Source organism: Haematobia irritans, chromosome 4 (assembly GCF_050003625.1).
Source record: "Haematobia irritans isolate KBUSLIRL chromosome 4, ASM5000362v1, whole genome shotgun sequence".
In the NCBI taxonomy this organism is placed as follows: Eukaryota; Metazoa; Arthropoda; class Insecta; order Diptera; family Muscidae; genus Haematobia; species Haematobia irritans.
Genome location: NC_134400.1, coordinates 218452405 through 218478901, shown reverse-complemented (window position 1 = coordinate 218478901; position 26497 = coordinate 218452405). Strand labels below are relative to the sequence as shown.

At 34.2% G+C, this 26497-nt stretch overlaps 3 protein-coding genes and 2 long non-coding RNA genes across 8 annotated transcripts in view; 2 read left to right on the top strand and 3 right to left on the bottom strand.

The window, feature by feature from the left end:
* Window positions 1–10059, bottom strand: part of Abl (tyrosine-protein kinase Abl) — a 140581-nt gene extending 130522 nt beyond the window's left edge. For all 3 annotated transcript variants that reach the window (XM_075308161.1, XM_075308163.1, XM_075308162.1), the window contains exon 1: window positions 8369–10059. In XM_075308161.1, coding sequence (XP_075164276.1) covers window positions 8369–8672 — 304 coding nt within the window. In that variant the 5' untranslated portion in view covers window positions 8673–10059. The remainder of the gene's footprint in view (window positions 1–8368) is intronic.
* Window positions 10060–11688: 1629 nt separating this feature from the next.
* On the bottom strand, window positions 11689–12747 carry LOC142234552 (uncharacterized). Its single transcript, XR_012721646.1, has 3 exons — window positions 12631–12747; window positions 12202–12565; window positions 11689–12137 (listed from the first exon to the last, which is right to left on the bottom strand). It is a non-coding gene; the product is annotated as an uncharacterized LOC142234552 (long non-coding RNA).
* A 1378-nt stretch (window positions 12748–14125) lies between these two features.
* Window positions 14126–15353, top strand: LOC142234411 (uncharacterized). The gene is made up of 3 exons (XR_012721620.1): window positions 14126–14198; window positions 14264–14720; window positions 14785–15353. It is a non-coding gene; the product is annotated as an uncharacterized LOC142234411 (long non-coding RNA).
* Window positions 15354–16684: 1331 nt separating this feature from the next.
* On the top strand, window positions 16685–21920 carry ERR (estrogen-related receptor). Of its 2 annotated transcripts, XM_075303878.1 has the most exons (3): window positions 16685–17048; window positions 19171–19810; window positions 20420–21920. In XM_075303878.1, exons 2-3 carry the CDS (start codon window positions 19223–19225, stop codon window positions 21449–21451), a joined length of 1620 nt encoding a protein of 539 aa, XP_075159993.1. In that variant the 5' UTR covers window positions 16685–17048; window positions 19171–19222; the 3' UTR covers window positions 21452–21920. The 2 variants fall into 2 exon arrangements, with proteins under 2 accessions (XP_075159993.1, XP_075159994.1); XM_075303879.1 differs by lacking the exon at window positions 16685–17048 and having other exon boundaries at window positions 19053–19810.
* Window positions 21921–22226: 306 nt separating this feature from the next.
* Window positions 22227–25237, bottom strand: Uxs (UDP-xylose synthase). The gene is made up of 2 exons (XM_075303880.1): window positions 24265–25237; window positions 22227–23221 (listed from the first exon to the last, which is right to left on the bottom strand). Exons 1-2 carry the CDS (start codon window positions 25057–25059, stop codon window positions 22679–22681), a joined length of 1338 nt encoding a protein of 445 aa, XP_075159995.1. The 5' UTR covers window positions 25060–25237; the 3' UTR covers window positions 22227–22678.
* Window positions 25238–26497: the final 1260 nt, after the last annotated feature.

Genomic DNA, 26497 nt, shown 5'->3' with positions numbered 1-26497 from the left:
AGCGGTGGTGTTATAATGCGAGACGAATATAAGGTACTCGTTTTCTGTGGTAATTGAGCCAAGATTGAAGATGATGATTTGCCATCAGTCGTTTGCTAATTTTCTCATATCACAATCTGTTTACGTTATAATATATATGGCTGTGTACAGAGATCGAAGTCGATCGAGCGAGTTTATCTTAACGCCGACTATACTAAAATTGAGATTGGGTGAAAATTAATCATTCAGAACGCTGAATGCTACAACTTCATATATTGGACTATATATGAAGTTATATCATTCCAATTTATAGCATTAAAAACCGGCGACTCAATGAATATCAAAAAACAATTAGTCGAACTTGTACATTACCAAAAATCGACTTCTATTGTCTGGACAAAAATCCGAAAAGTCGATTTTGGACTCTTGTTTCCTTAGATCAAAGGGTGAACACAAATGAACATATTGTGACATTTGGTGATAATAAACAAGTAACATGGATCTAATATTATAATTTCCGCAGAAAAAACGGCTCGGAGTATGTTACTTGGTAATACAAAGAATTTCAGTTGGATTTTTTTATTTATTTATTTAATTCAATAATATACTATACATATACACTCATAGAAAAAAGGCCTAAAACCGGAAGATGTCTGCTGTTATATTTTTATACCCTTCACCACTACTGTGGTACAGGGTATAATAAGCTTGTGCATTTGTATGTAACGCCAAGAAGGAGTAATCATAGACCAACCTTTTAGTATACGGATCGGCTTAGAATTAAATTCTGAGTCGATTTAGCAGTTTTAGTCCGATTGTCCTAAAATTTGGTATAGGATCCTGTTTCGGCTCAAAGACGATCCCTATTGATTTTGGAAAAAATCGGTTCAGATTTAGATATAGCTGCATATATATTTTTTACGTATCTGGTCATAATTGGCGTGTATATCAACCGATCTTCCTCAAATATTTTATGAGTCTCGAAAAACTTGCAAAATATCAGCCAAATCGGTTCAGATTTGAATATATCTCCCATATATAGCTTCCGCCCGATTTACACTCATATGACCACAGAGGCCAATTTTTAACTCCGATTTAGTTGAAATTTTGCACAGGGAGTAGAATTAGCATTGTAGCTATGCGTGCCAAATTTGGTTGACATCGGTTCAGATTTAGATATAGCTCCCATATATATGTTTTTCTGATTTCGACAAAAATGGTCAAAATACCAACATTATCCTTGTTAAATCGCCACCGCTTAGTCGAAAAGTTGTAAAAATGACTCTAATTTTCCTAAACTTCTAATACATATTGGGAAGTTTCCTCAAAATTGCTTCAGATTTAAATGTTTCCCATATTTTTTTACTAAAATTGTGTTCCACCCTAGTGCATTAGCCCACTTAAATTTTGAGTCTATAGATTTTGTAAAAGTCTATCAAATTCTGTCCAAATCGAGTGATATTTAAATGTATGTATTTGGGACAAACCTTTATATATAGCACCCAACACATTTGACGGATGTGATATTGTATCGAAAATTTAGATCTACAAAGTGGTGCAGGGTATAATATAGTCGGCCCCGCCCGACTTTAGACTTTCCTTACTTGTTGTACTTTAGGCTCTAACAAACAACAAACAACAAATTATAAAATTTTTAGATTATAATTTTTTCCACAAACCATATTTAAGAACCAAAAGTAGTTGTGTTGTTGTAACATGCTGTAATGTAGTTTCATCCATTTTGTTCTATGCTTTGGTAGTTCAATTAGTAGCCAGATCAAGGAATTCTACGACAAGGATGGGGTGTGTCCAGAGAGATCTGGTGGTGAGACGGGTAGATTTAGCTGGGCAAGCGAAGAGGTGACGAGTATCATGTGGCCCTTGATTACAGATGGCACACACGTCACACACACAAAAACAGATTCAATCACGAAATTAATTGATCCAATTAATTTTTTAATTGAAATGTCTTCAATCACGAAAACTATAGTATCAATCACAGTTGTAATTGGGCATAGAAAAAATTCTTGATTAAAAGATTAGTTGATTTCATTAGCAAATTTCAATTAATTTTTTAATTGATTCAATTAAAAATTTAATTGATGTTGATTGCAAAACTCAATTAATTTATTAATTAAAAAAGTTAATTATTTTCAATTACTTACTGAATTGACTTAGAGGGTTTTTTGGTCTTAGTCTTCCAAATTTGATTAAAAAGTTTATTGTATCAATTATTTTTTATTTAAAAATTTTAAAATTATCAATCATTGACTTAATCTATCTCTATCAATTAATTTATTAATTGAAAAAATTTTCAACTTCAACTTTTTAATTGGAAATAGTTTGGTGACATTTTTTTCTGTGCAGCTACGCTGCTATCAATCACTGATAAGTAGGAATTGAGGCGGCTGCACTTGCCTGATCTTAGTTGGGCCAAAACTACCCTGGTCTGCCGTGGGAGGTCTCTCTCCTCCGGTGCAATGGGCGGTGGTCGGACTCCGAGAACAGGATTAACCTTGTAGCTTCTCACCGCTTCATCTACAGTATCCTCATGAATCCTGTTCAGACCTGTCTGGTATGCTGCCTGATCTAGACGCTCTGATTTATAACGCTGGATTTCGCGCTCTAGAAGGTGAAGATCAACCCTGGGTGGAGGTTGTCTATCCACAAGATGGTAATGTGGATGACTGCTTCGATAGCAACCCAAGAGGTACTGCTTTGACAACATGTAACTGTGTCGACGCACTGGGATGAACTTGGTCTCCGCATAAAGGTGATCCAGGGGTGTACTGCGGAGTCATCCTGTTACAGTTCTAAGGGCAGCGTTCTGACAGGTCTGTATGTTATTCCACTGCGTGTCGCTCGTTTCAGGTGTCCACACTGGCGCTGCATAGTTTACCACTGATCGGCAAATTGCCTTATATGTAGTCAACAAGATTTCTTTGTCCGGACCCCAAGTGCTGCCGGCAAGCGACTTGAGGACCTTGTTTCTACCGCGGAGCTTATCACAAATTGCAGTGGCATGGGCGGACGACTGTCGAAAGTAACCAAAAGTAGTATATTTTTGCACTGTAATATCCTTACAAGCTCCTAAATATCTGCAAAAATTTTGTTCGCTGTTATGCCTTATTCGTCTCAGCTTCTTCAAGGCTTTATAGATTCGGCAAGTTAAACACAAGTTTTAGGGCTTTATTCTGCGAAACATATCCCCTGAAGAAGATCGGTTCAAATCGAACAACACACCATATTACTTAAGGTACTCCAATAATACAAAGCGGACAATTTCACTGGGAATATTTTTAGAATTATTTATCATAATTCTTACCCTTGGCCCCCCACAAAGCATTAATTTTGGCCTGTTGACGAGCACCATCACTTTTTTTCACTACACAATTATTTGCGATTCCCTCATCTCCCGTTTGTTTAGTTCATGCTTTTGACAAAATCTACATAATTTGCATTTTTATGATTTGTTTTTTTTTTTTTTTTAGTGAATGAGTGGCTCATAGTGTATATGCCTTTTCCAGAGTTTATTCGTTCCGCTATATTTTGCTTCTGGAATTTGTTGAGTAGTATGGTATGACAAGATGGGTGTAAACAAGGGTGGGGATTGGAGAAAAACTCATGTAGTGTATATGGCGACAGCAACGAGTTGCTTGTTCAAATGTCCGTCCGGCAAAATTTCTTTATTGTAAGGAAACGAAAATAAATCGCACAGATTGTTTAGAATTCTGATTTGTGATTTTCATTTGGACGTTTTTTTCCTCTATTCATGGTAGTCGTGTAATTGTTGTGTTAAACGTTTTTAATGCTAATCTTGTTTCTCTATTTTCATTGTCGTTGAGTATTTGAGGGCTTGTGAGAAGAACTCTCATTCGCCCACCAACATCATCAGAGTTGAGGAATTATTTTCTCCCAGTTTTGTGGTCTTTGTCGGGAGTCGAAAGTGAACTGGATTCCATATTTTTATGTTTTTGTTTTTTGTTTTGTTATATGAATGACATTATTGTGGGAAATATGGAAAATGTTTACTGTTGTTCATGCTAAGCGGCTTTTCTTTTGTAAATAAGTAGCGTCATTGTTCCTGCCTTGCCCGGTTATAAGTGAAATTTATGTAAGTATAACTCGGAAAATAATTCTTCAGGCCAATAAAGTCGTTCAAATTATGAGCTACACCAGAGTTTATTTGGCGGAAATGTGTATACAGAGAGATTAGCTTTACAAAAGCTATTGTATTTTATGTAGATTATTAAATATTTTTTACCATAGTTTATCCTGGATAATGATACGATGTTTAACATACAAACGATGATTAGAATTAAAGTTTTGATTTTTTAATTCCAACTATCGATATTTTCCGTTAAACAATCTTCATGGCTAGTTTTTAAACTATCGATTTTATTGACTGAATAGCGCTTTCGGAGTTTTTTTTTTATAACACATAGGTCGCATTTATACCAATTTACGGAATATTAGGCTTGGTCTTCGATTTGGATCTTTTCTTCAATCTGTCAATGTTGCTGAAATAATCTTTGAAAATTCGCAATTTGATTTATAATTTTTAATATCAAAATCTTGTAAGAATCCTATTCGTCATAAGCCTAGCTTAAGAGATAAGTCATAAAAAGAGCTCTTACGACTGGTTTAAATTAATAGGAATCATTTCTCCGAAAAAGATCTACTCCATCTAAATCCGACTATAATGGTCATTAATCGTCGCTCAATAGCTCAATTATTTCATAAGTAGTGAGGCTATATTATGCATTTAAAGGACCTAATCAGACAATGAAGCCAGCGTTTTTTGCCAGCGGCGATGGCAAAAATGGCCTATTCGATACAAATTGAACTATTCGGCACCTGTTAACTGTAACTGTAATCTACTAAAAAAATTATAGAATTGGAACAATTGTGAGATCAGTTGTACAACCAATCTAGCAAGAAAATTTACATTTTATGCATCTCTCATTATAGAAATTTAGTCTTCAAATTTTTTTGGATTTGGGCTGTCATTCGGGATTCCGGGATTTCAAAATATTGAATACCGGGATCACGGGATTTTTTCGGGATCCCGAAATTTTCGGGATTCTATAAATATTCTGAGTAATAAGCATCAAGAAAATTTGTTTATATTCAATTTTATTAATAAAAATTTACGTTTTTTTTTTGTTAACATAAGAGTAAATTAAAAAGCAATATCAAATTGCTACTTAACAAAAAATATGAACACAAAAATAAATTAAAAAATTGCTTTCGTACTGAACAAAAGATTTTAAGGACTCAGCACATCACGTCAGTTACGAACTTAAGGTTGGTATTAAGTTCGAGTTTCTCCGCTAAAATCAAAAATAAATCTGTAAAATCAGAATAAAATATTTTTTTTTGACATTTTGGACATTTTTTTATAACTTGACAAGGGGAAACATTCAAAGCGACAATTTCTTTTATTTTCTTTAAAATGAACTATTGAAGAAAACTAAACATGAAAAAAGAAACCAACAGAAATAATATCGCCAATTTGTTGTATCATAACTGAGATTTAGAAACTAACGGATCTACACAAAAAATTATGTTAATATATATTTAAAATAGTGTCAAAATGTTAGTCGACTATAATCGTTGGTGCGACACGCCGGTTTCATTTCCTGAACGCAATCACCAAGGACCAGGGATCCGGAGCGGTCCATTTTTTTCGCTCCGCTCCGCTCCGAGAAAAAAAAAATCGCTCCGCTCCGCTCCACGCTCCGCTCCGCTCCACGCTCCGCTCCGCTCCTCTTCGAGAAAATTATAGTACAAACATTGTATTATTTGTTCAATTGAGTTTTTTTTTTATTTAGAAAAATCAGGCGGTACATATATGGGAGCTATAGCTAAATCTGAACCGATTTCTATGATTTTTTGCACATATAGTTAGTGCTATAGAAGATTACATTTCGCCAACTTTGAGTAAGATCGGTTGATAAATAAGGGTTTTATGACCTAATTTGACAAAATCGGGCGATACATATATATGGGACCTATATCTAAATCTGAACCGATTTCGATGAAATTTTCAGACTTAAAGGGTGGTAAAGAAGATTATTTTGTGCTAAATTTGACGACGATCGGTTAGTAAAAAAAGTGCAATGTGACCCCATTTGTCGAAATCGGGCAATACATATATATGGGAGCTATATCTAAATTTGATCCGATTTCTTCCAAATTCAATAACGTTCGTCCTTGTGCCCAAAAAAACTCCCTGTACCAAAGTTCATCAAAATCGGTTAATAATTGCGACCGAAATCCTGTGAACAACAAATACATGGACAGACGGACGGATGGACGGACGGACGCCAAGCGCTAGATCGAGGTGGTTCTAGATCGAGGTGATTCTGAGTCGATCGGTATATATTTTATGGGGTCTAAAACCAATATTTCTTGTAGGCACATTTTTTGACAGATCAAACTTATTATACCCTAACCACTATGTGGTTTAGGGTATAATGACTTTAAAACAATGTGTTGAAATATTTTATTAATTTTGAAGATTTTTTCAGAAATATTAAATCCATTTTGACTTCATTAAAACGAAATTTACATTCATGTTAGGATACACATTTTTATGTCGAATCACTTAGCTATAAGGACAAACAGACTTCATTGAAAAGTTTAGACTTTTAGACAAGGAAAAACTTTCTTTCAGAGAAATACGTCTTCTATTCTAAGCAAAATTCGTATTCGTTTTTTAAGCATGTGAAATATTTGGCCTCCCGACAATATTCTTGTCCATCGACATCAGTCCGTGGTATAACTACGAATATTCTTACTCAGATCTAGTGTTACCTAATTTCGCTTTTTTTCCCCTTTATTGTATAATAAATGTATATGCGCACATTTTTCAACCAAAATTGAAACTATCCATAATTTTAATTAAATTTTCGAGAACTAATATCAGAAATAAGAGAATGCTAGGTATAGTACAATAGTAAAGCAAATGTGAATGAAAAAAAGCATGCCCGGTTCCAAAGATTTTGTCTTTACTTTAACAGTTTGGGTATTAATTCCGAGCCAAAGAAGCGGAGAATACAAGTAAGGATACTTTAAAGACGTAATTCTCTTTTAAATTTGGGGGTTATGTACTTGCTTCTAGGAAGCAAATGTTAATTTTTAATTTTTTTTAGATTTTTTTTTCGTCAGTTGTTATCAAAATCCTTTAAAAACGAGTTAACGAGTTATTTTTTTTTTTTCCATATTAAGACTCGACTTCCAGTAGAAATTATGCTATGTTTCAAGTAAAAAGCGTCTTTAAAATAAAGTATTGAAAAACATGTCTTATTTTTTAACGATTTTTTGCTTTGTAGGCAAGATGCAAAAAGGAAACAAATTTAAAGACAATTTTATTAATTTTAAAGAATTTTTCTTAATTATTAAAGTCACGTTGACCTTACCTCAAAAATTGTATCTTTCATGTTATGATACACATTTTTAAGTAAAATCACTTAATTATAAGGACATTACAACTTCATTCAAAAGTTTATTGCCTTTTGGACAAGAAAAAAAAAACTTTATTTTAGAGAAATGCATCTTACATGTTAAGCAAAATTTGCATTCTTATTCTAAGGACATGGAATCTTTGACTTCACGACAATATTTTTTCAGTGTAGAAAACTAAAAAATTAAATATAAATAAGATCGTTTAATTGCATTTATTTGACGTTCATTACAAACATCTTTGTAGTAATACGGGATGAAATTGATCGAAAGTACTGTTGTTACTTTTACAACACATACTAGATATATATTTTGACATTTGCCGTTTTTGAAAACAATTACTAAAAAACACGTTGTGTTTTCCCCAATGTACGTACGTACAAAAATACATATCGTACATTTTAAACGTTTACTCACACTACGCTAAGTACTAGCCAAATTTGAAATTACCTACACAGTGTAATTTCAAAGTTACACATTTCATTCAAGTAATATTTTATTCGGAGCGGAGCGGTTTTTCATTTGGAAACCGCTCCGCTCCGGATTTTAAAAATACCGCTCCCGTTCCGCTCCCGCTCCGGCAAAAAAAGGGCTTGCTTGCTCCGCTCCGCTCCGCTCCGCTCCGCTCCGGATCTCTGCCAAGGACAAGACGTTGCAATGATCACCAGACTTGAATTCTTGTGTTAACTGGTCTTTGTAAGCTAATGAAAAGCTTCTAAAGTGACTGCTGCCGAAATACCGGGTGATTAATAATTTTTTTATGTGAATAATAAATAGCCTTTCCCAACTACCAATATAATATCTCAACTTAAATAAGTGCAAAAGTCAAATCAATGTGACGCTGCTCTACATTTGTTGTCCATCCAATTGGTTACCATTTTATACAGTTCCAATAAGAACCTAAATAAATAATTTTGCTTACCATTATGTTCTGTGAAGATATTCATTCCAATTGGAGCACAACGATTATCTTTGGGATTATGACACGATGATGATGACGCAGATACACCACCTCCTACCGAACGATGCAAACCACCAGCAACAGCTGCTGGAGGTACCGAAGATTTAATGCGCGAACCACGTAATGTGGAGCCAGCACCCAAAGCGTTCACAGGCAAACCATGAGAACCAACGGGACTGCTACTGGATACTCCAATACAGCTGGCGGTACTCCCATGGCCACCACTTGAATGTGAACCACGTTCTTTACCTTGTTGAGCACCCATAGTGGCACGCAGGAGGTGACAAATCCGAACAAGGGTCTGGTCCCTAGATAATACCAAGAATCTCAACGAATGTTTTTACTTCAATCTGCCGTACACAAAAAAATGTGTATAATTCTTCTATCTGTTGGAGTTGTGTATGGGACGTGTGACTCTGCTCCCCATTCAAGGGAAGAAAAATAAACGAAAACACTACAAACACACGCGGTGCGGCAAAACAGGGAGAGAGGATTTCACGAAGGATGAAGTACACATACAAAATCTGAGTCCGCTTGTTGTTAGTTGGACAGCCAGGCAGGCAGGCAGGCTGGCTGCTAGCTAGCTGTCAGTTGTAAAAGTAATTACGATGGTTGTGTACGCGAAGAGAGCAGCACTAAACCGAGAGAGGGCGCGTGAGAGAGAGAACCACACAATGAACAGGCGTTTAGGTGACGAGAGCAATAAAAAACGCAACAACAAATATGCTGGTGGTGGTGGGTGGGTGGTTGCAAGGTAAATGGTAGATTTTTTCCACTGATGTTAGATTTGCAAGAAAATGTTAATTATTTTTCACATATGTATATTCGATAATCCATTTCGAATTACTTTTTTTCTCTACAACTTTGGATACCATTATTGTATATTTGTGTACACATATTCTCACACACAACACAACTTGTTTTAAACTTTATTATCTCTTTTATTTTCTTTCTTAAAGAACACTGTCGTTGCCGACGTCGTCGTGTGGTCGCGTTTTTATGCTTTTCTTGAATTTCCTTTTATGTAGACACCGAATCAAGAATTTAACCACAAAAAGGAAGTTGTAATCTCGATATAGTTAAAAATTTGTTCTTGATTCTGGAGCAGTAGATGTGTTAATTTTCAAAAAAAAATGTATTTTTTTCATTTCGTCAACAATCGATAGAAATTATACTGGAATTTTTCTCCAAGATTAATTAACAAATACACGCCCAGCCAGCAGAACAGCCCCACACATTACAGCGGGGAGCAGCAACTCGTCTTTTATCAACTTGCACCTTTAAATACACACACTTCTCCTAGACCGCACTTTCCGAAGACCAGACTCGAATTTCATATCTTCTACTAATACCACAATTTTTTCTCATTGGAATTTTCATCTTTGGCAAAACATTGTAAAACTTCTTATCCAAATATCCACTAAACTTTTTCAATAATCGTTGATTTTTCACTCCGTACGTTTTTCTATTTTTTCATTAATCGTAATCTCTTCGCAACCAAGTAATTATACTTTTAACAAATTGTCTGGCGACAATTTTTTTCTCCAAAATTTATAATTTATTACATTTTTTCTTCATGCATTTGGATGTTTAATATACATATGAAATTATTTGCTTTGTAAAAGTAATCCGAACTATGTCTGTTGTCTGGAGTGAAATTGTCAACTAATAATTTTGTAGGGGCGTCTACTCTGCTTTTCTGACAATGGACTTTGATTACGAACGGCGACAATTGTAGAATTGTTGATTACGAACGGCGACAATCAATCCTTCTTCGACTCGGGGAACATAATGACAATTCAAACAGCAACTCTAATTTATAATGATAGCTCTGTTCGCGTATCTATTATATTTTATAAATGATCACAAATTTTCACTGGAAGTGGATTATTTACTCCATAACTCAAGCATGTAAAAAAGTTGAAGTAAACTTTAAATCTATTTTTGCCAACTCTAATTTTTTATGATAGCTCTGTTCGCGTACTAGGTCCGTCATTCGGGATTTATAGCGTCCCAAACCCCCGGGATTATCGGTACGGGATTTATCCAGAATCCCGGGATCTTTTTATTGTGAATCCCGGGATTTTTCTGGGAAATAATACAAAATAGTTAAATTTGTGTCTTTTTAGGTTTTTTTTTTAATAAATTGGTGCTTTCATTCAGTATAAACGGCCCTTAGATCAGTGTCGACTGTGGGAGATGTTTTCATCTGCAATAACATAAGATCGCGTACATCTGATGAAACTTTCGATGCCTTGATATTTTTAATATGTCCCTACAAACACAATGAAGAGTATTTTTCACATGTAACACCATATCAATTTGATAGTGAATCCCATCTTCAACATTAATTCAAATGACCTTGCAAATTGCTTGCCTTCAACAAATTTTCTAATAGGTTTAAAGCATTGAAATGAAATTTAGTTTGAAAAGTTGTTGCTAATATGTTGAAAAATTTTTGCTATCATGTTGAATTCTACTATTAAGGGTAATTTCTGTGTTTTGTTGAGAACGCGATTTTCTCAACAATTTTTCAAATTGAATTTTAAGCTAATTCTTGGAAAAAAATTTTGATAGCGTATTGAATATAAGCATTTCTCCAATGCTTGTGTTTATTGGGGTTACTTAAACCAATGAAGTATCCCTGCCAATATTTTTTGAATTTGACGGCAGTTCTGAGAATCCCCACTATGTCGAAAACAGTCGTATACGATATCCAAAAGTCGTCGCAAAAGTGTCGTCACTATTAAGAAGTTGTACCACGCCAAGTTACTGCAAAAAAGTATCCCATGAGTGCAATTATTAGGTGCCTTCTTGGATAAATTTAGAACGACGCCAATTTATTCTCGATGGAGGCAGCGTGTCTGGAAAAATATCTGAAAAACTACCACTTCCCATTAAACACAAACGTTTGAAAAATACTAAAATTCAATAATTTTTCAAACATTTTTTCAAAGGATTAGGGTAATATTCAAGTTGAGAAATTGTTGAGAAAATCGCGTTCTCAACAAAAAACAGACATTACCCTCAACAGTAAAATTCAACACAATAGCAATAATTTCTCAATTGGAATCCTCAAATTGAAATGCATCGCTACTCAATAATTTCTCAAACAGTTTTCAACGTGAGAAAAATAAAAAATTAGCATTGTTGGGAATACTTTCAAACCACAATTTGTATGAAAGTCAATCCTAGTTCTAACTGAAAGTCAATACTAAATTTCTATGGATTTTGTAAATTTTATTATTTTTTTCGTTAACAAATATAATAATCTGAAAAATAACATTAATAATATATAAAAATAATAATATAATACCAATCAAAATGTAATTATCTTATTAAACGTATTAATAAATAAAACTATGAATACAACTTAAAATATCTTAAACATTTTTACATGTATAATTCCATTTCCTCCATAATGTTGGTGTCAAATAACTATTAATTAATATGCTGGCAATTTGAAATAATTACTATCGAGGAACTTGCTGGCTTGTGTGTTAGAATAGATTCCAGCAAGAGGAAATCACAAAATATTAACCTGATGACGGGATGTAAATTGATGTAATGCACATTTTCATCCAGAAGTTCTTGATATAGGAATTGTTGCACTTTGTTTTAATTGGTTGCACTTTGTAAGTTTTCTGAAAACTTTTCTTTGTTGTTTCCTTCATTGGTTTTTCATCGGCCAACATCTTCCAAGAATATACCATCCAATGATTTTAGTTTTCTGCAAAACAATCGAGTTTTGTGATTTCCATTATGTTTTCATTTCACTTTTTATTTTGACTTACCAATTTGTATTTCTTCCAACTGACCACGTACTTCGTGATTTCCTCAAGAACGTTGGTGTAACAAACTTGTTGTTATTAAAATACTGGCAATTTTTAGGAACTTGATGACCAGATAATTGGAATAAATTTCCAGCAATTTCAATTCACAAAATAGTAAATTAAACCGATGATGCGATGTAAATTAAACTATCGATGTGATGCGAATTATCATCCAGTAGTTGTTGATATGGAAAAGCATAAATACCAAGTTTTTTTGGTTGCACTTTGATTTATGGAAACTTTCTCTTCTCGATAAGCCACTACCATTGTTCATCGGCCAGCCTCTTAATGTGTCCAAGAATCAGCATCCAAATATTTTAGTCTTCTGCAAAGAGATTTGAGTTTAGTGACTTCCTTAAAGTTTTCATTTCGTGTTTTAGTTTTACTTACCAATTATTATAAGCAATTTCAATTGATTATTAAAAAATTTCCACATTTTTGTATTTCTTCCACGAACTTTGTTGTCCAAAGTAGTATTGAAAACCATGTGCCCAATAAACACCGGATGAGCGTTTTTCAAATGCAACAACTTTTCAGTTTGAGGGTAAATAAAATGTTCAACATAAATTCAACTCGACTTGAAACAGCTCATCTTCAATACATCTTCAAATTGTTTGAGAATTACTTCCAATTTGGCAAAATGTCGACGAAATCTTTGAAAAGGTGTTGAAGATAATATGAGAAAACTTTGACAAAACACTACCCTAAAATGCAACGAAAAAATCATGTGGTTTTCAATACTTGTTTGTGCAACGAAGTTCGTGGTCAATTGGAAGAAATAAAAAACTTGGAAAATTTTAGACAAAAAACTGAATTTACTCCAAATAGTTTCTAATAAAGGGTGATTCTTTTGAGGTTAGGATTTTCATGCATTAGTATTTGACAGATCACGTGGGATTTCAGACATGGTGTCAAAGAGAAAGATGCTCAGTATGCTTTGACATTTCATCATGAATAGACGAACGATCTGCCACAACGTCGAATTTTCAGTGAATGGGCCCTAGAAAAGTTGGCAGAAAATCCGCTTTTTTATCGACAAATTTTGTTCAGCGATGAGGCTCATTTCTGGTTGAATGGCTACGTAAATAAGCAGAATTGCCGCATTTGGAATGAAGAGCAACCAGAAGCCGTTCAAGAACTGCCCATGCATCCCGAAAAATGCACTGTTTGGTGTGGTTTGTACGCTGGTGGAATCATTGGACCGTATTTTTTCAAAGATGCTGTTGGACGCAACGTTACGGTGAATGGCGATCGCTATCGTTCGATGCTAACAAACTTTTTGTTGCCAAAAATGGAAGAACTGAACTTGGTTGACATGTGGTTTCAACAAGATGGCGCTACATGCCACACAGCTCGCGATTCTATGGCCATTTTGAGGGAAAACTTCGGAGAACAATTCATCTCAAGAAATGGACCGGTAAGTTGGCCACCAAGATCATGCGATTTGACGCCTTTAGACTATTTTTTGTGGGGCTACGTCAAGTCTAAAGTCTACAGAAATAAGCCAGCAACTATTCCAGCTTTGGAAGACAACATTTCCGAAGAAATTCGGGCTATTCCGGCCGAAATGCTCGAAAAAGTTGCCCAAAATTGGACTTTCCGAATGGACCACCTAAGACGCAGCCGCGGTCAACATTTAAATGAAATTATCTTCAAAAAGTAAATGTCATGGACCAATCTAACGTTTCAAATAAAGAACCGATGAGATTTTGCAAATTTTATGCGTTTTTTTAAAAAAAAAGTTATCAAGCTCTTAACAAATCACCCTTTAATAGGTAAGTGAAAATAAAAAAATGAAATGAAACTTTAAGGAAGACACTAAATATATATCTCTTTGCCGAAAACTAAAATTATCGATTCTACGTTCTTGAAAACATTAAAAAGCTAGCTGACCGATGAAGAAAGTTAATTTAATTGGACAATTAACTAGAACTGCTTCAAATAGTTTATAATAATTGGTAAGTCAATATGAAAAATTAAATCAACACTTTAGAGAAGTCACTAAATTTAAATCTCATTGCAGAAAACTAAAATATTTGGATGCTGCATTCTTGGAAACATTAAGAGGTTGGCCAATGACAAAATGATGGTGGCTTATCGAAAAGAAAAAGTTTCCATAAATCAAAGTGCAACGAATTAAACTTGGTATTTATGCTTTCCCATATCAAAAACTACTGGATGATAATTCGCATGACATCGATAGTTTAATTTACATCGCATCATCGGTTTAATTTGTTATTTTGAGAATTGAAATTGATGGAAATTTATTTTAACTCTCTGGTCATCAAGTTCCTTGCAAATTGCCCGAATTTAATGAGTTTTACAACAATTTTATGACACCAACGTTATTGAGGAAATCGAATTTTGTGGTTTTCGATACATTTTGTGCCACGAAGTACTTGGTCAGTTGGAAGAAATACAAAAAATTGAAATATTTTTGACATAAGACTGAAATTAATCCAAAACGCTAACTATAATTGGTAAGTCAACATAAAAAGTGAAATGAAAACATGATGGAAATCACAAAACTCGATTGTTTTGCAGAAAACTAAAATCATTGGGTGTTATATTCTTGGAAGATGTTGACCGGTGAAAAAATGATGAAGGAAACAACAAAGAAAAGATTCCAGAATACTTGCAAAGTGCAACAATTCCCATATCAAGAACTTCTGGATGAAAATGTGCATTACATCAATTTACATCCCGTCATCAGTTTGTTATTTTGTGAATTGCTCCTGCTGGAATCTATTATAACACGCAGGCCAGCAAGTTCCTCGATAGTAAATTTTTCAAACTGCCAGCATATTAATTAATTAATAGTTATGTGACACCAACATTATGGAGGAAATCGAATTACACATGTAAAAATGTTTAAGATATTTAAAGTTGTATTGATAATTTTATTTATTAATACGTTTAATAAGGTAATTATGTTTTGATTGGTATTATATTATTATTTTTATATATTATTGTTATTTTTAATATTATTATATTTTTTACCGAAAATATTAGGTTAGGTTAGGTTAGGTTATGTGGCAGCCCGATGTATCAGGCTCACTTAGACTATTCAGTCCATTGTGATACCACAGTGGTGAACTTCTCTCTTATCACTGAGTGCTGCCCGATTCCATGTTAAGCTCAATGACAAGGGACCTCCTTTTTATAGCCGAGTCCGAACGGCGTTCCACATTCCAGTGAAACCACTTAGAGAAGCTTTGAAACCCTCAGAAATGTCACCAGCATTACTGAGGTGGGATAATCCACCGCTGAAAAACTTTTTGGTGTTCGGTCGTAGCAGGAATCGAACCCACGACCTTGTGTATGCAAGGCGGGCATGCTAACCATTGCACCACGGTGTCTCCCTACCGAAAATATTAAAAAATTATACAAAATCCCTAGAAATTTAGCGTTGACTTTCAGTTAAAACTGGGATTGAATTTCATACAAATTGTGGTTAGAAAATATACGCAACAATGTTAATTTTTAATTTGTCTCACATTGAAAACTGTTTGAGAAATTATTAAGTAGCGATGCATTGCAATTTGGGGATTACAATTGAGAAATTATTGCTGATGTGTTGAATTTTACTGTTGAGGGTAATGTCTGTTTTTTGTTGAGAACGCGATTTTCTCAACAATTTCTCAACTTGAATATTACCCTAATCCTTTGAAAAAATGTTTGAAAAATTATTGCATTTTAGTATTTTTCAAACGTTTGTGTTTATTGGGTGGTTTTTTTCGTTGCATTTCAGGGTAGTGTTTTGTCAAAGTTTTCTCCAATTATCTTCAACACATTTTCAAAGTTTTCGTCAACATTTTGCCAAATTGGTTGTAATTCGCAAACTACTTGAAGATGTATTGAAGATGAGCTTTTTCAAGTCAAGTTGAATTTATGTTGAAAATTATATTTACCCTCAAACTGAAGAGGTGTTGCATTTGAAAAACGCTCATCCTGTATTTATTGGGATGGCTCTTGTAACAATTGTGATGGCAAAATTCTTTCATGTACATTTCATACTTTTTGATACGCTTCCCCCATCACAGTTGGCGATTTTTTGTAGTGTCACTTACGAGTCTGTGGTAGCGATAAGGATGATTTGGAACTTTGAAATGCTGGCAGGCCAATTTGCACTGAATGGAGACACCAATTTATTAATAAATAATGCTAAAACCCACAAATTTAACAAATTGGAATTAGTTTTTCGGGATCCCAAAAAATCCTGAATCCCGAGATTCAGGATTAAATCCTTCAATTTCGGGGCGGGATTTATCCCGGGTGACAGCCCTTTTAGGTAGGGTTGGGGATGAAATCGAATTTTGAAATGCTAGCATGAATATCATAGAATAAAAAGTAACCGTCTATAAGAAGTGTGTGATTTTCCTGCGTTGGTTATTTGGTACCAAGAATCAATACCTCAGAAACTATCAACACTAAGTAGAATGTCAATAAAGAAAAAGGGGAAATGTTACAAAAAGTAATAGTAGAACAAGAAAGAAAATAAATCAACTATTTTTGCAAGTGAAAAAGAAGAATCTTTAAAATATGCATCTCAATTTTATGGATTGCGTTATTTAATTGGTGGGGCCAGAAGTTACAATTAATAAAAAGAACCGTACGGCGTATGAATATTCAATATTGGAACAAAATTAGTACGGGAAAAAACTCAACATTTGCATTTTCACACTGGAGAAAAATAGTTTTTCATTATGTGCACCTGCTCTTATTCAAAGTGGATAAAGGAAAAATAAATATATTTTTTATTTAGTTTTAGCCACTTTATAGGCTTGCTGTTTGTTTCTCTAATTAAGGTAAGATAATTTATAATTTTTTTCGAATCTCTGTCGCATATGGTTATCGGAGTTGTTTACGTTTTAGATGTCCCTTTATTTCCATTGCTTTTATTCTTTGAACTTGTAGAGCTATACTAATGTGTATAATACTGTGTCTAAAGAAGATCACATTGGATCACCAATGCATTCATCAGCCCTTACTGCTTTTGGGTCTACGTATCGGGGTTGATTTAGTTACACTTAAACCTCTCCGAGGGCTGCCGAAGTTCCCTATTGGGAAATGTATATCTCCCAATAAAAAGTTTAATATAACAATATCTCAAGATCAAATTTCTCAAAAGCTGCTAAGGTTTTTACCCCAATGTGTAAAATATCACCTTCTCATATATAATAAACCTCTCTGGGAGATTTCCGAATTTCTGAAATTCTGGTACTGAATTTTTTCAAGTTTACATGATATCAATGCCTCCAGTAAGCTACAACATAAAACTCGATTTATATGACTATGGTTCTATACTGGTAAATTTTTTGCTTTGGGAACCAATCTTGTGTTTGACATGGGTTATTTTCAAAAAATAAGCCTCCATGGAACATTTTTGCCGCGGATGCAAGATGGTATTTTGTAATACTTTAAGAAAACCTAAGACAATTTCCTCAAAATTCAACGAATGAAAAATCCATTCTAGACTCCAAAATAAGGGAGGTATATATGGGACAGTTATAACAGTGCGTTTCTATTCAATTTGGTTAGAGCAGTAAGGGCCTGTTAACCTGTGGCACGCATTCCCATGACATGCATTGGTCTTAATAACATCTCTGTTAAGTTGCGCTGTATGTAAATCTTTTGTGATAACAACTGGAAATTTCTCTACGAGGCCAAGTAGTAATAGTGTCACTAAAGCCTTCCGTGTAGATCCATCGGTCTGTTACGGACACACTTAGATTACCATGTCCAATGTTTGCTGTCCTATTCTAAATGTGTGCTTACTTATTCTAAAATGTGAGCTGCCCTATTCTTAAAAAGATCCTTTTTATAGACGATCGTGAAATACTAAGAAATGTTACCGGGATTACAGAAAAAGAGACCGCCAATGTTATTTTTTAGCAGACATTGGGATAGAAATCATGACCATTTGTATAAAATTCGTTTTTTTCAAAGTTTAAGAAAGGTTCACTTTCATGATTTAATGTCACCTTTTCGATTAATCAATTTTTACAATCTTCACTTTGCCAAGATCGTCTTTTAGACATTTTGAAAGAACCGACATTTCAAATTATCTACTGTTTAAAAGATTGGAAAAAAAATTTTCTACCAGGTATAAGACACTAAAACACTTTCGAAGTTGGCGTAATAAGATCGACATCACATTTTCTTTGGTAGACATGCGGAGTTAAAATTCAACTTTGACCAACATCAAACGTAAAATTTATCTAACATAACTCGATTATTCGATTTAAAAAATTTTAAAAGTGAATTAGTTTATTTTAGTCAGCATGGAATGTAATCAACAGATTATAATTTATTTTAAAAATTCAACGATAGAAATTTGAGATTACAAAGCTTCGACAATGACTGCGGGTTTTATCGTCTTTCTTAGCATAGCATTAGAAATCATTTTTTTAGTTTTTTCCATTGATCGTATTTTAAAGCTGAATGAAATAATTTCCTATTCTTAAAGCCCTACATTTTCTCATCTAATCTTAATTTACAAAAAAATGTTCTCTCTCCGAACACGATTCGATATTGTTACTCTTCGCATTCACAAAACATATTGTTGGGGTTTATTTAATTAAATGCACATACCCCTGTCACACGTTTCCAGTTTTGCACCATCATTTTTTATGACCGGTATTTGTTTGCTTTCTCCCACAAAAAGAGAAGACTTGCCTATATGTATTTCATTGATGATTACAATTACAATGGAAATGACAGCTGTATTGTTGTGAAGAACGGGTCTTGCGTATAGGTGGTAGTGTGATGCATTTAATTGAGAGCACTAGACATTTTATTTCCATTAAAACCTAACAAGAAGCTACAACAATCAAATGCAAAGATATCACCTATTGCATGCATGTGATTGTGTACTTTTTGACATTAAACCGAAGTATATTAAACATCATTTTTCAATTTTGTTTTCAGACTACTGATTATCCAAAGGACAAGTGCTTGGCTTTAACCCACGGTGAAAATAATGGCAGATAGCATGAGTGTCCTGAATATAAAAAAAGAGGTCCAAGAAACAAACTCAAGTGCAAATAGCATTGGCTGTTATAGCCCTTCAACAACTACAACGGCGGGATCAACAGTGCCAACAGCAAGCAGTACAAGTAGCACCAGACGACGGAATAGTGGAGCATCTAGCAGCAATGGTAATGGTGTAAAATCTTCACCTTCCGTTTCACCGGAACGACAAATGTGCAGTTCAACAACTACATTGAGTCTAAATAGTAATGGATCGTATACTGCTACTGATAATGATGGAAATGTATCTAACAATGGTTCTGGATCGGTGGGAAATAGTAGCCAATCGGCTGGTTCATCGGGAAATTCGATACGAGATGAGTTGAGACGTTTGTGTCTAGTCTGTGGTGATGTTGCTTCTGGATTTCATTATGGTGTGGCGAGTTGTGAAGCATGCAAAGCTTTTTTTAAACGTACCATACAGGGTAATATTGAATACACTTGTCCGGCTAACAATGAATGTGAAATCAATAAGAGAAGGCGTAAAGCATGCCAGGCATGTCGATTTCAAAAGTGTCTTCTAATGGGAATGTTGAAGGTAATTATTTCCGTTATTTTGCATTTTTTGTAAAAAAAAAACAAACTGGTTTCAAACATGGCACAAATACCTCTTATTGCAGTATGTCGCTATTGCAAATTATGCTTATCGGATCATATATAGACACAGTCCCATATAGTTCGTCCTCAGATTTGACTTCTTGAGTGTTCTTAAAAATTAGACCATATATGTTAGATATAACCACGTATTAAACTAATTCCGAAGATTTGACTTGTGATCCCCCTGAAATTCCTTATAACTCACTCACACGTAAACTGATCCATATCGGTCTACAGTTAGATATGCACCCCATATATGAACTGATTCACATATTTGTCGTTGTTCTGAAGCCTTAGTTACTATGTCCCTTTTTACCATTTCGTTTGGGAATTTGAGTTGATCTGGCAATATCCGTCGATTTATCCCTCTAGTGAATTCACTTAAGCTTCCGATTAAAAAGAGACATCGTCTTGAAACTTTCTTCTTTTTTGTAGATCGTTGCTAAGCCATAAAAAGAGTCATTGAATTGAACCTCAATTAATTTTGTGTTAGTTCGTTGCTAAGCCATAAAAATGATTTCAAAAAAAATCCTTTCATTTGTCTTTTCAGGAAGGTGTACGATTGGATCGAGTTCGTGGCGGTCGACAAAAATATCGACGAAATCCAGTTTCAAATTCGTATCAGACTATGCAGTTACTATATCAGTCAAGTATCACATCATTGGGTGATGTTAAAATTCTAGATTCTCTCAGTAATAATGAACCCGACATACTTTCCGTGCAATCGTCAACTTCACAAACCAATCAAATGACTAGCGCCAATTCGTCTTCGTCATTACTTGATGAAGAGTCTGGGAATGCTTCAACACCATCGACAACATCATCACTTGTCAATATAAAGAGTGAAAACAGTAATATAATATCAGATACAGCAGAAGCTACACCACCATCAACACCGACCTCATCGACACCCACAAACACCACCGCCAACAGTAGCACTTGCATTTTCCAATTGAGTTCGCTAACCAACAACAATTCGGATGCCCATGACATTTTGTGTGTTTTAAGTGATCTATACGACAAGGAATTGGTTTATGTTATTGGCTGGGCCAAGCAGATACCAGGATTTACCGATTTGCCCTTGAATGATCAAATGAAATTGCTGCAAGTTTCATGGGCCGAGATTTTAACACTACAATTGATATTTCGTTCACTGCCATTTAATGGTAAACTATGTTTTGCCACTGACGTTTGGATGGATGAATTGCTAGCTAAAGAATGTGGTTATACTGAATTCTATTACCATTGTGTCCAGGTGGCTCAACGCTTGGAACGCATATCGCCCCGAAGGGAAGAATACTATTTGCTCAAGGCATTGATCTTAGCCAATTGTGATATACTCCTGGATGATCAGAGTTCATTAAGGGCATTTCGTGACTCCATATTGAATTCCCTTAACGATGTTGTCTATCTTTTGCGTCATAGTTCAGCTGTTTCACATCAACAACAGCTTCTGCTTTTGTTGCCATCTTTACGACAGGCGGATAATATTTTACGACGCTTTTGGCGTAATGTCAACACCGAAGGAACCATAACGCTAAAGAAGCTTTTTATGGAAATGTTAGACACAGTATCACGGTGAGGTTTAAAACAGATTAGATCTTCAGCATCACAACTCTAGCATTTGTTTGTTTAAATTAAATTAGATGTACTAACCAGAGTTTAATGGATATAGATTTTCACATTAAGAAAAAAGACGCATACTTATTAGTTCATTATGGATTAGTTATCATTATAGAACAATGAGTGGATTGATTACCTCGTTCAATCATCTTTTATGATTTGTTTTTGTTGTATTCATAAGATATTTTGTTTGGCTCTAGTTATAAATTCCAAAGATTTTTTTATTAATAATCGAAGTAGAAGAAAAAATATAAGAAATTATTGTCGTCATTTAGTTTTTAGAGAATGGCGGCTCAGCACCATGTCTTAAATGAATCTATAGAATTAAGTGAATTTCCTATACATATATTATGTATAATCCCACTGTAAATACGAGTAATATTATTAAGAAATAAAAATAAAATATGAGATTAAAATTTATAAAAAAAGACGCATAAATATTCAAGTAATAGGAAAGAAAACTGTTGACTTCACTCGTCAAAAGTGGTACAAAGAAGATGACGACTGGCCCATGGCCGGTCTACCTTGAGAAGGGTAGGGCTGCACTATGACGCTCGCTGGACACAAATATACTCATGTCGGCCATATAGACCTTTTTTGCAGACCCCTATAAACATAATTTTGATACAGCTAAAATTTATAAAATTTAAGGGAGGCTATGTTGTTTGTTCGGTTCATAACCGTATTGTCCCTGTCTTCAGAACTTTTTTGTGTATACAAAATTTTTCTTCCCATTTTCAGATTTCATTATACATTTTATTTGGATTACATTTCTTTGCGGCTTTTTTGTTTTTCTTATAAATAGTCTTACACAAAATATATTTCACATTGGCTTAAAACAAGGTAAATTATCTTATTCGTCCTAAGAAATAAAAAAAACATACACAAAAAAACTAAAATCATTTCGTAGTAAATTAATAAAGAGTGAGATGGTGTAAAATCGTATAACTAACTTTTACACAAAGTTTGTTTTGTGGGCGTAAAAAACTACAAAATCTAATTGGAGCACTACTACATATTACGATCTATAACAGCAAATTGCGGTGTACTATACGTTCTTGTTATTTACATCATACATAGACTAGATTCAAAAAATTTTGATTCGTTTATGTTATAGGAGAATTAAGGAAACAGTCTAAGCTAAGTACTCCCCCACCTCTGCAGGGTGGTTGTTATCTATTTAACACTAGCCACTACCGGGATCGAATTGAAATCGTTGGGGACTTCGTTGCAGGTCATGAGAATCGAAATACTTTTTAGAATTGGCAGCATAACGATCTGATCTTTCCAATTCTTTGCGAAAATAGTCGATTGTTTTCAGTAGACCCATTTTAAGGGGGACTTTTGGTTCCCAATTGAGATATTTTTTTGCTCGACTTATCTCTGGTTTTCGTCTCTGGGGATCATCTTCCATGGCATCGGTACGTTCTATTTTACTATTGCCGCCAACCAATTCTTTAATCATAAATGCAAATTCTTCGATGGTATGTTCAACGGGATTGCCTAAATTCACAGGTTGAGTATAATTCGATTCCATAAGAGCCATAAGGCCATCAACTAAATCATCTACATACTGGAAGGAACGTGTTTGTTTACCATTGCCATAGACTGTTATGGTTTCATTGCGTAGAGCTTGAAGTATAAAATTAGAGACAACACGGCCATCGTTCATATGCATGCGAGGACCATACGTATTAAAAATTCTAGCCACTCGAACTTGCACTTTTTCCTGAAATAAAGAAATAATTTCATTAAACAAAAAATAGATTGAGACAGCAAACAGAATTGTTTCTTGTGAAATTGGAATGAAGTGCATTTCTTTATTTGCATTGGGTTGAATTTTGTATCGCACCATCCACCCGCCATAAGATGGAAGATAAATAAGAAATGACGATTTCCGACTAAAAGCCGGTGTTATGTTCGGTTTTCGCATTTAAATTTTCGGCTACTTTATGCACACTTTCTTTCTCATCTATATTGTGTCAACACACAAAAAATTTTTTTTTTTTTGATTCAATCACGAAATTAATTGATCCAATTAATTATTAATTGAAATGTCTTCAATCACAGAAATGATAGTATCAATTAAAAAATTAATTGAAGGTTAATTAAAAAGTTAATTGATCCAATTAAAAAATTAATTGATACTATTATTTTTGTAATTGATTTTTGTTTCAATTAAAAAATTTGTTGAATCAATTACATTTTTAATTGAATATTTTTTAAAACTCAATTAAATTTTTAATTGGAAAAATTTTCGTGAAATTTTTTTGTGTGAAGATTTAACAGAAATATATTCGTTTTTGATTATTTTAGTAAAAGTAATGACAAAAATAAAGTGATTTTTAACTCGAAAACCGAACATAATACCGACTTTAAAAAGTTAAATCTACGAAGGATTAAAAATAATTATTCAAAAAATTTAATTTTTTTTAATTTAAAATTTTTACAAGACAATTTTAACTAATCTACCTATAACATTGCTTCATATAATTTAGATAATGATAAAATGGTAATTTGTTACTGAAACAATGTGATAAGAAACAATCAAACACATTCTTTGTTCGAACTAATTAATTATGCATGGTGTACTAACACATTTATCCCCATTGAAATTGGAGAATTAGCTTATCTTTGTTTGTGCGTTCAAGCATGGTAAATTGATAACATTCAGATTATTAAAATTAATAAAGAAATCGCTGGTTTCTTCAGAAGATTTATATGTTTATGGTTTTTTGAATTTCTCGTCCGTGGCTATGGAAACCAACATACCTGTTTAGCATAGGCATAACTCAATGTCTCCGAAACTCGTTTTCCTTCGTCATAGCATGCTCGAGGACCTATTGGATTCACATGGCCCCAATAGGATTCAGGCTGTGGATGCACCGTTGGATCTCCATATACCTCTGATGTGCTTGCTATTAAGACTTTGGCCATAACACGTTTGGCCAAGCCTAATACATTTATTGTTCCCATAGTGTTAGTCTTAATTGTTTTTACAGGATTTAACATATAGTGCGGTGGGGATGCAGGAGATGCTAAATGGTAGATCTCATCAACCTCAATAAATAAAGGATTAACAATATCGTGGTGAATCAGCTCAAAGTTTTCATGGCCCAGCCAATGAGCAACATTGCGTTTCCGACCTGTAAAGAAATTGTCGACCACAATAACTTCATGACCGGCCAACATTAAATTGTCCACTAAATGTGAGCCCACAAAACCAGCACCTCCTGTTATTAGTATACGCTTGCGGTTCTTATAATTTAGGTATTTAACATTTGGATATTTGCGTGGTGTGTTGGATTGTAGTGCTCTCAAATCATCTTGAAGGCGGGCTAATTCTTCTCTTGTTTTTTCCAACTCCTCTCTCTGCTCATCAAGTAGTTTTTGTTGATGCTGGTAAATAGCTAAAAAATCGTTATCATTTTGCTGTGCCGAAGGGCCACTATCCTGTACAGGGGATATGTGAAATAATTTCACTAGAATTATAAGAAAAATACCAATGCTCCCTGCTGCAATGGCCACTTGTTTCCAACGCTTCTTTGTGATAGTTATAGTCCACATGTTGGAATGACAACTTTTTCATGACATCCTCCGCATCAATGTCAAAACCGTCACTTACTATACTCTGATTATTTAATCGTTTCTTAAGCTCTATTAAATACGTGTCTTTATTATTTATGCTAATAGGCTTTAGCTGGCTGTTTGGAACTAGTTTTCATCATTTGATTTTGAAAACAATGTCAGCTGTTTGGTTTTTATTTGATTTCCTCTTTACACCTTCTTTCGCAAGAGCAACCCAATACTAAAGGCGTTTTAGCATAGACACGACAAGATATTCTGACTGGCAACCCCCAAAATAGAGGAGTTAATATTCAATAAATATTCAAATATGTTTTCAAAGAATAATAGCACATTCACATTAGGCTCTAAATATACTAAAAGTGGATTTGAAATAGATTTTTTTATACCCTTCACCACTACTGTGGTACAGGTTGTAATAAATTTGTGCATTTGTATGTAACGCCAAGAAGAAAAAGTATGAGACTCATCGTTTTGTATACCGATCGTCTTAGAATTAAATTCTGAGTCGATTTAGAGATGTCCGTCCGTCTGTCTGTCTGTCCGTTCGTTTGTATGTATATGTAATTTTATGTGCAAAGTACAGCTCGCAGTTCAGATTTAGATAGATATTTTTTGAATATGGGGGCGCTTCTGAGAATCCCCAATACGTCGAAAACAGTCGTATACGATATCCAAAACTCCTCGGAAAAGCGCCGTCACTATTGAGAAGTTGTACCACGCCAAGTTACTACAAAAAAGTACCGCATGAGTGCAATTATTAGGTGCCCTTCTGAATACATTTATAAGGGCGCCAATAAGAGCCCCTTCAAACAATCAGAGAAAGTGCATTTTAAGATAGTTGTAAAAGAATCATTGTGGTCAAGCAAAACACGATTTTATAGATGTTTATTAATTTTATTAAACATTTATAAATTCTCATAAATATAATATTTATATGACTATCACATCACATTTAACATATTTTTATGCATTAAGAAAATATTGATGTTGAGTTACAAGTTGCAAGTTACATGTTACATGTTGTAGCGTCTATCAGCTAGCGGTTTTATTTACAATGGAGGCAGCGTGTCTGGAAAAATATTTGAAAAACTATCACTTTATTCCATTTGGAAAGTCAAAAATTGTTCACCAATATACCTTTTACAATTTTAAGCGAAATAGCTATGTTTTCAGCACTTCCTTACCGTTTTTATTTAAATAAATTATAAGAAGCTAGTTGTGCTTGGTGTTTCACAAAATATAAAATGGCTCTTGCAACAATAATGATGGCAAAATACTATCACAGTTGGCGATTGTTGCAGTGTCACTTACGAGTCTGTGGTAGCGATGAGGATGAAATGGAACTTTGAAATGCTGGCAGGGAATGTTTCATATTTTAGACCCATTTTTAATGGGAGTTTCCTCCAATTGACTCGAC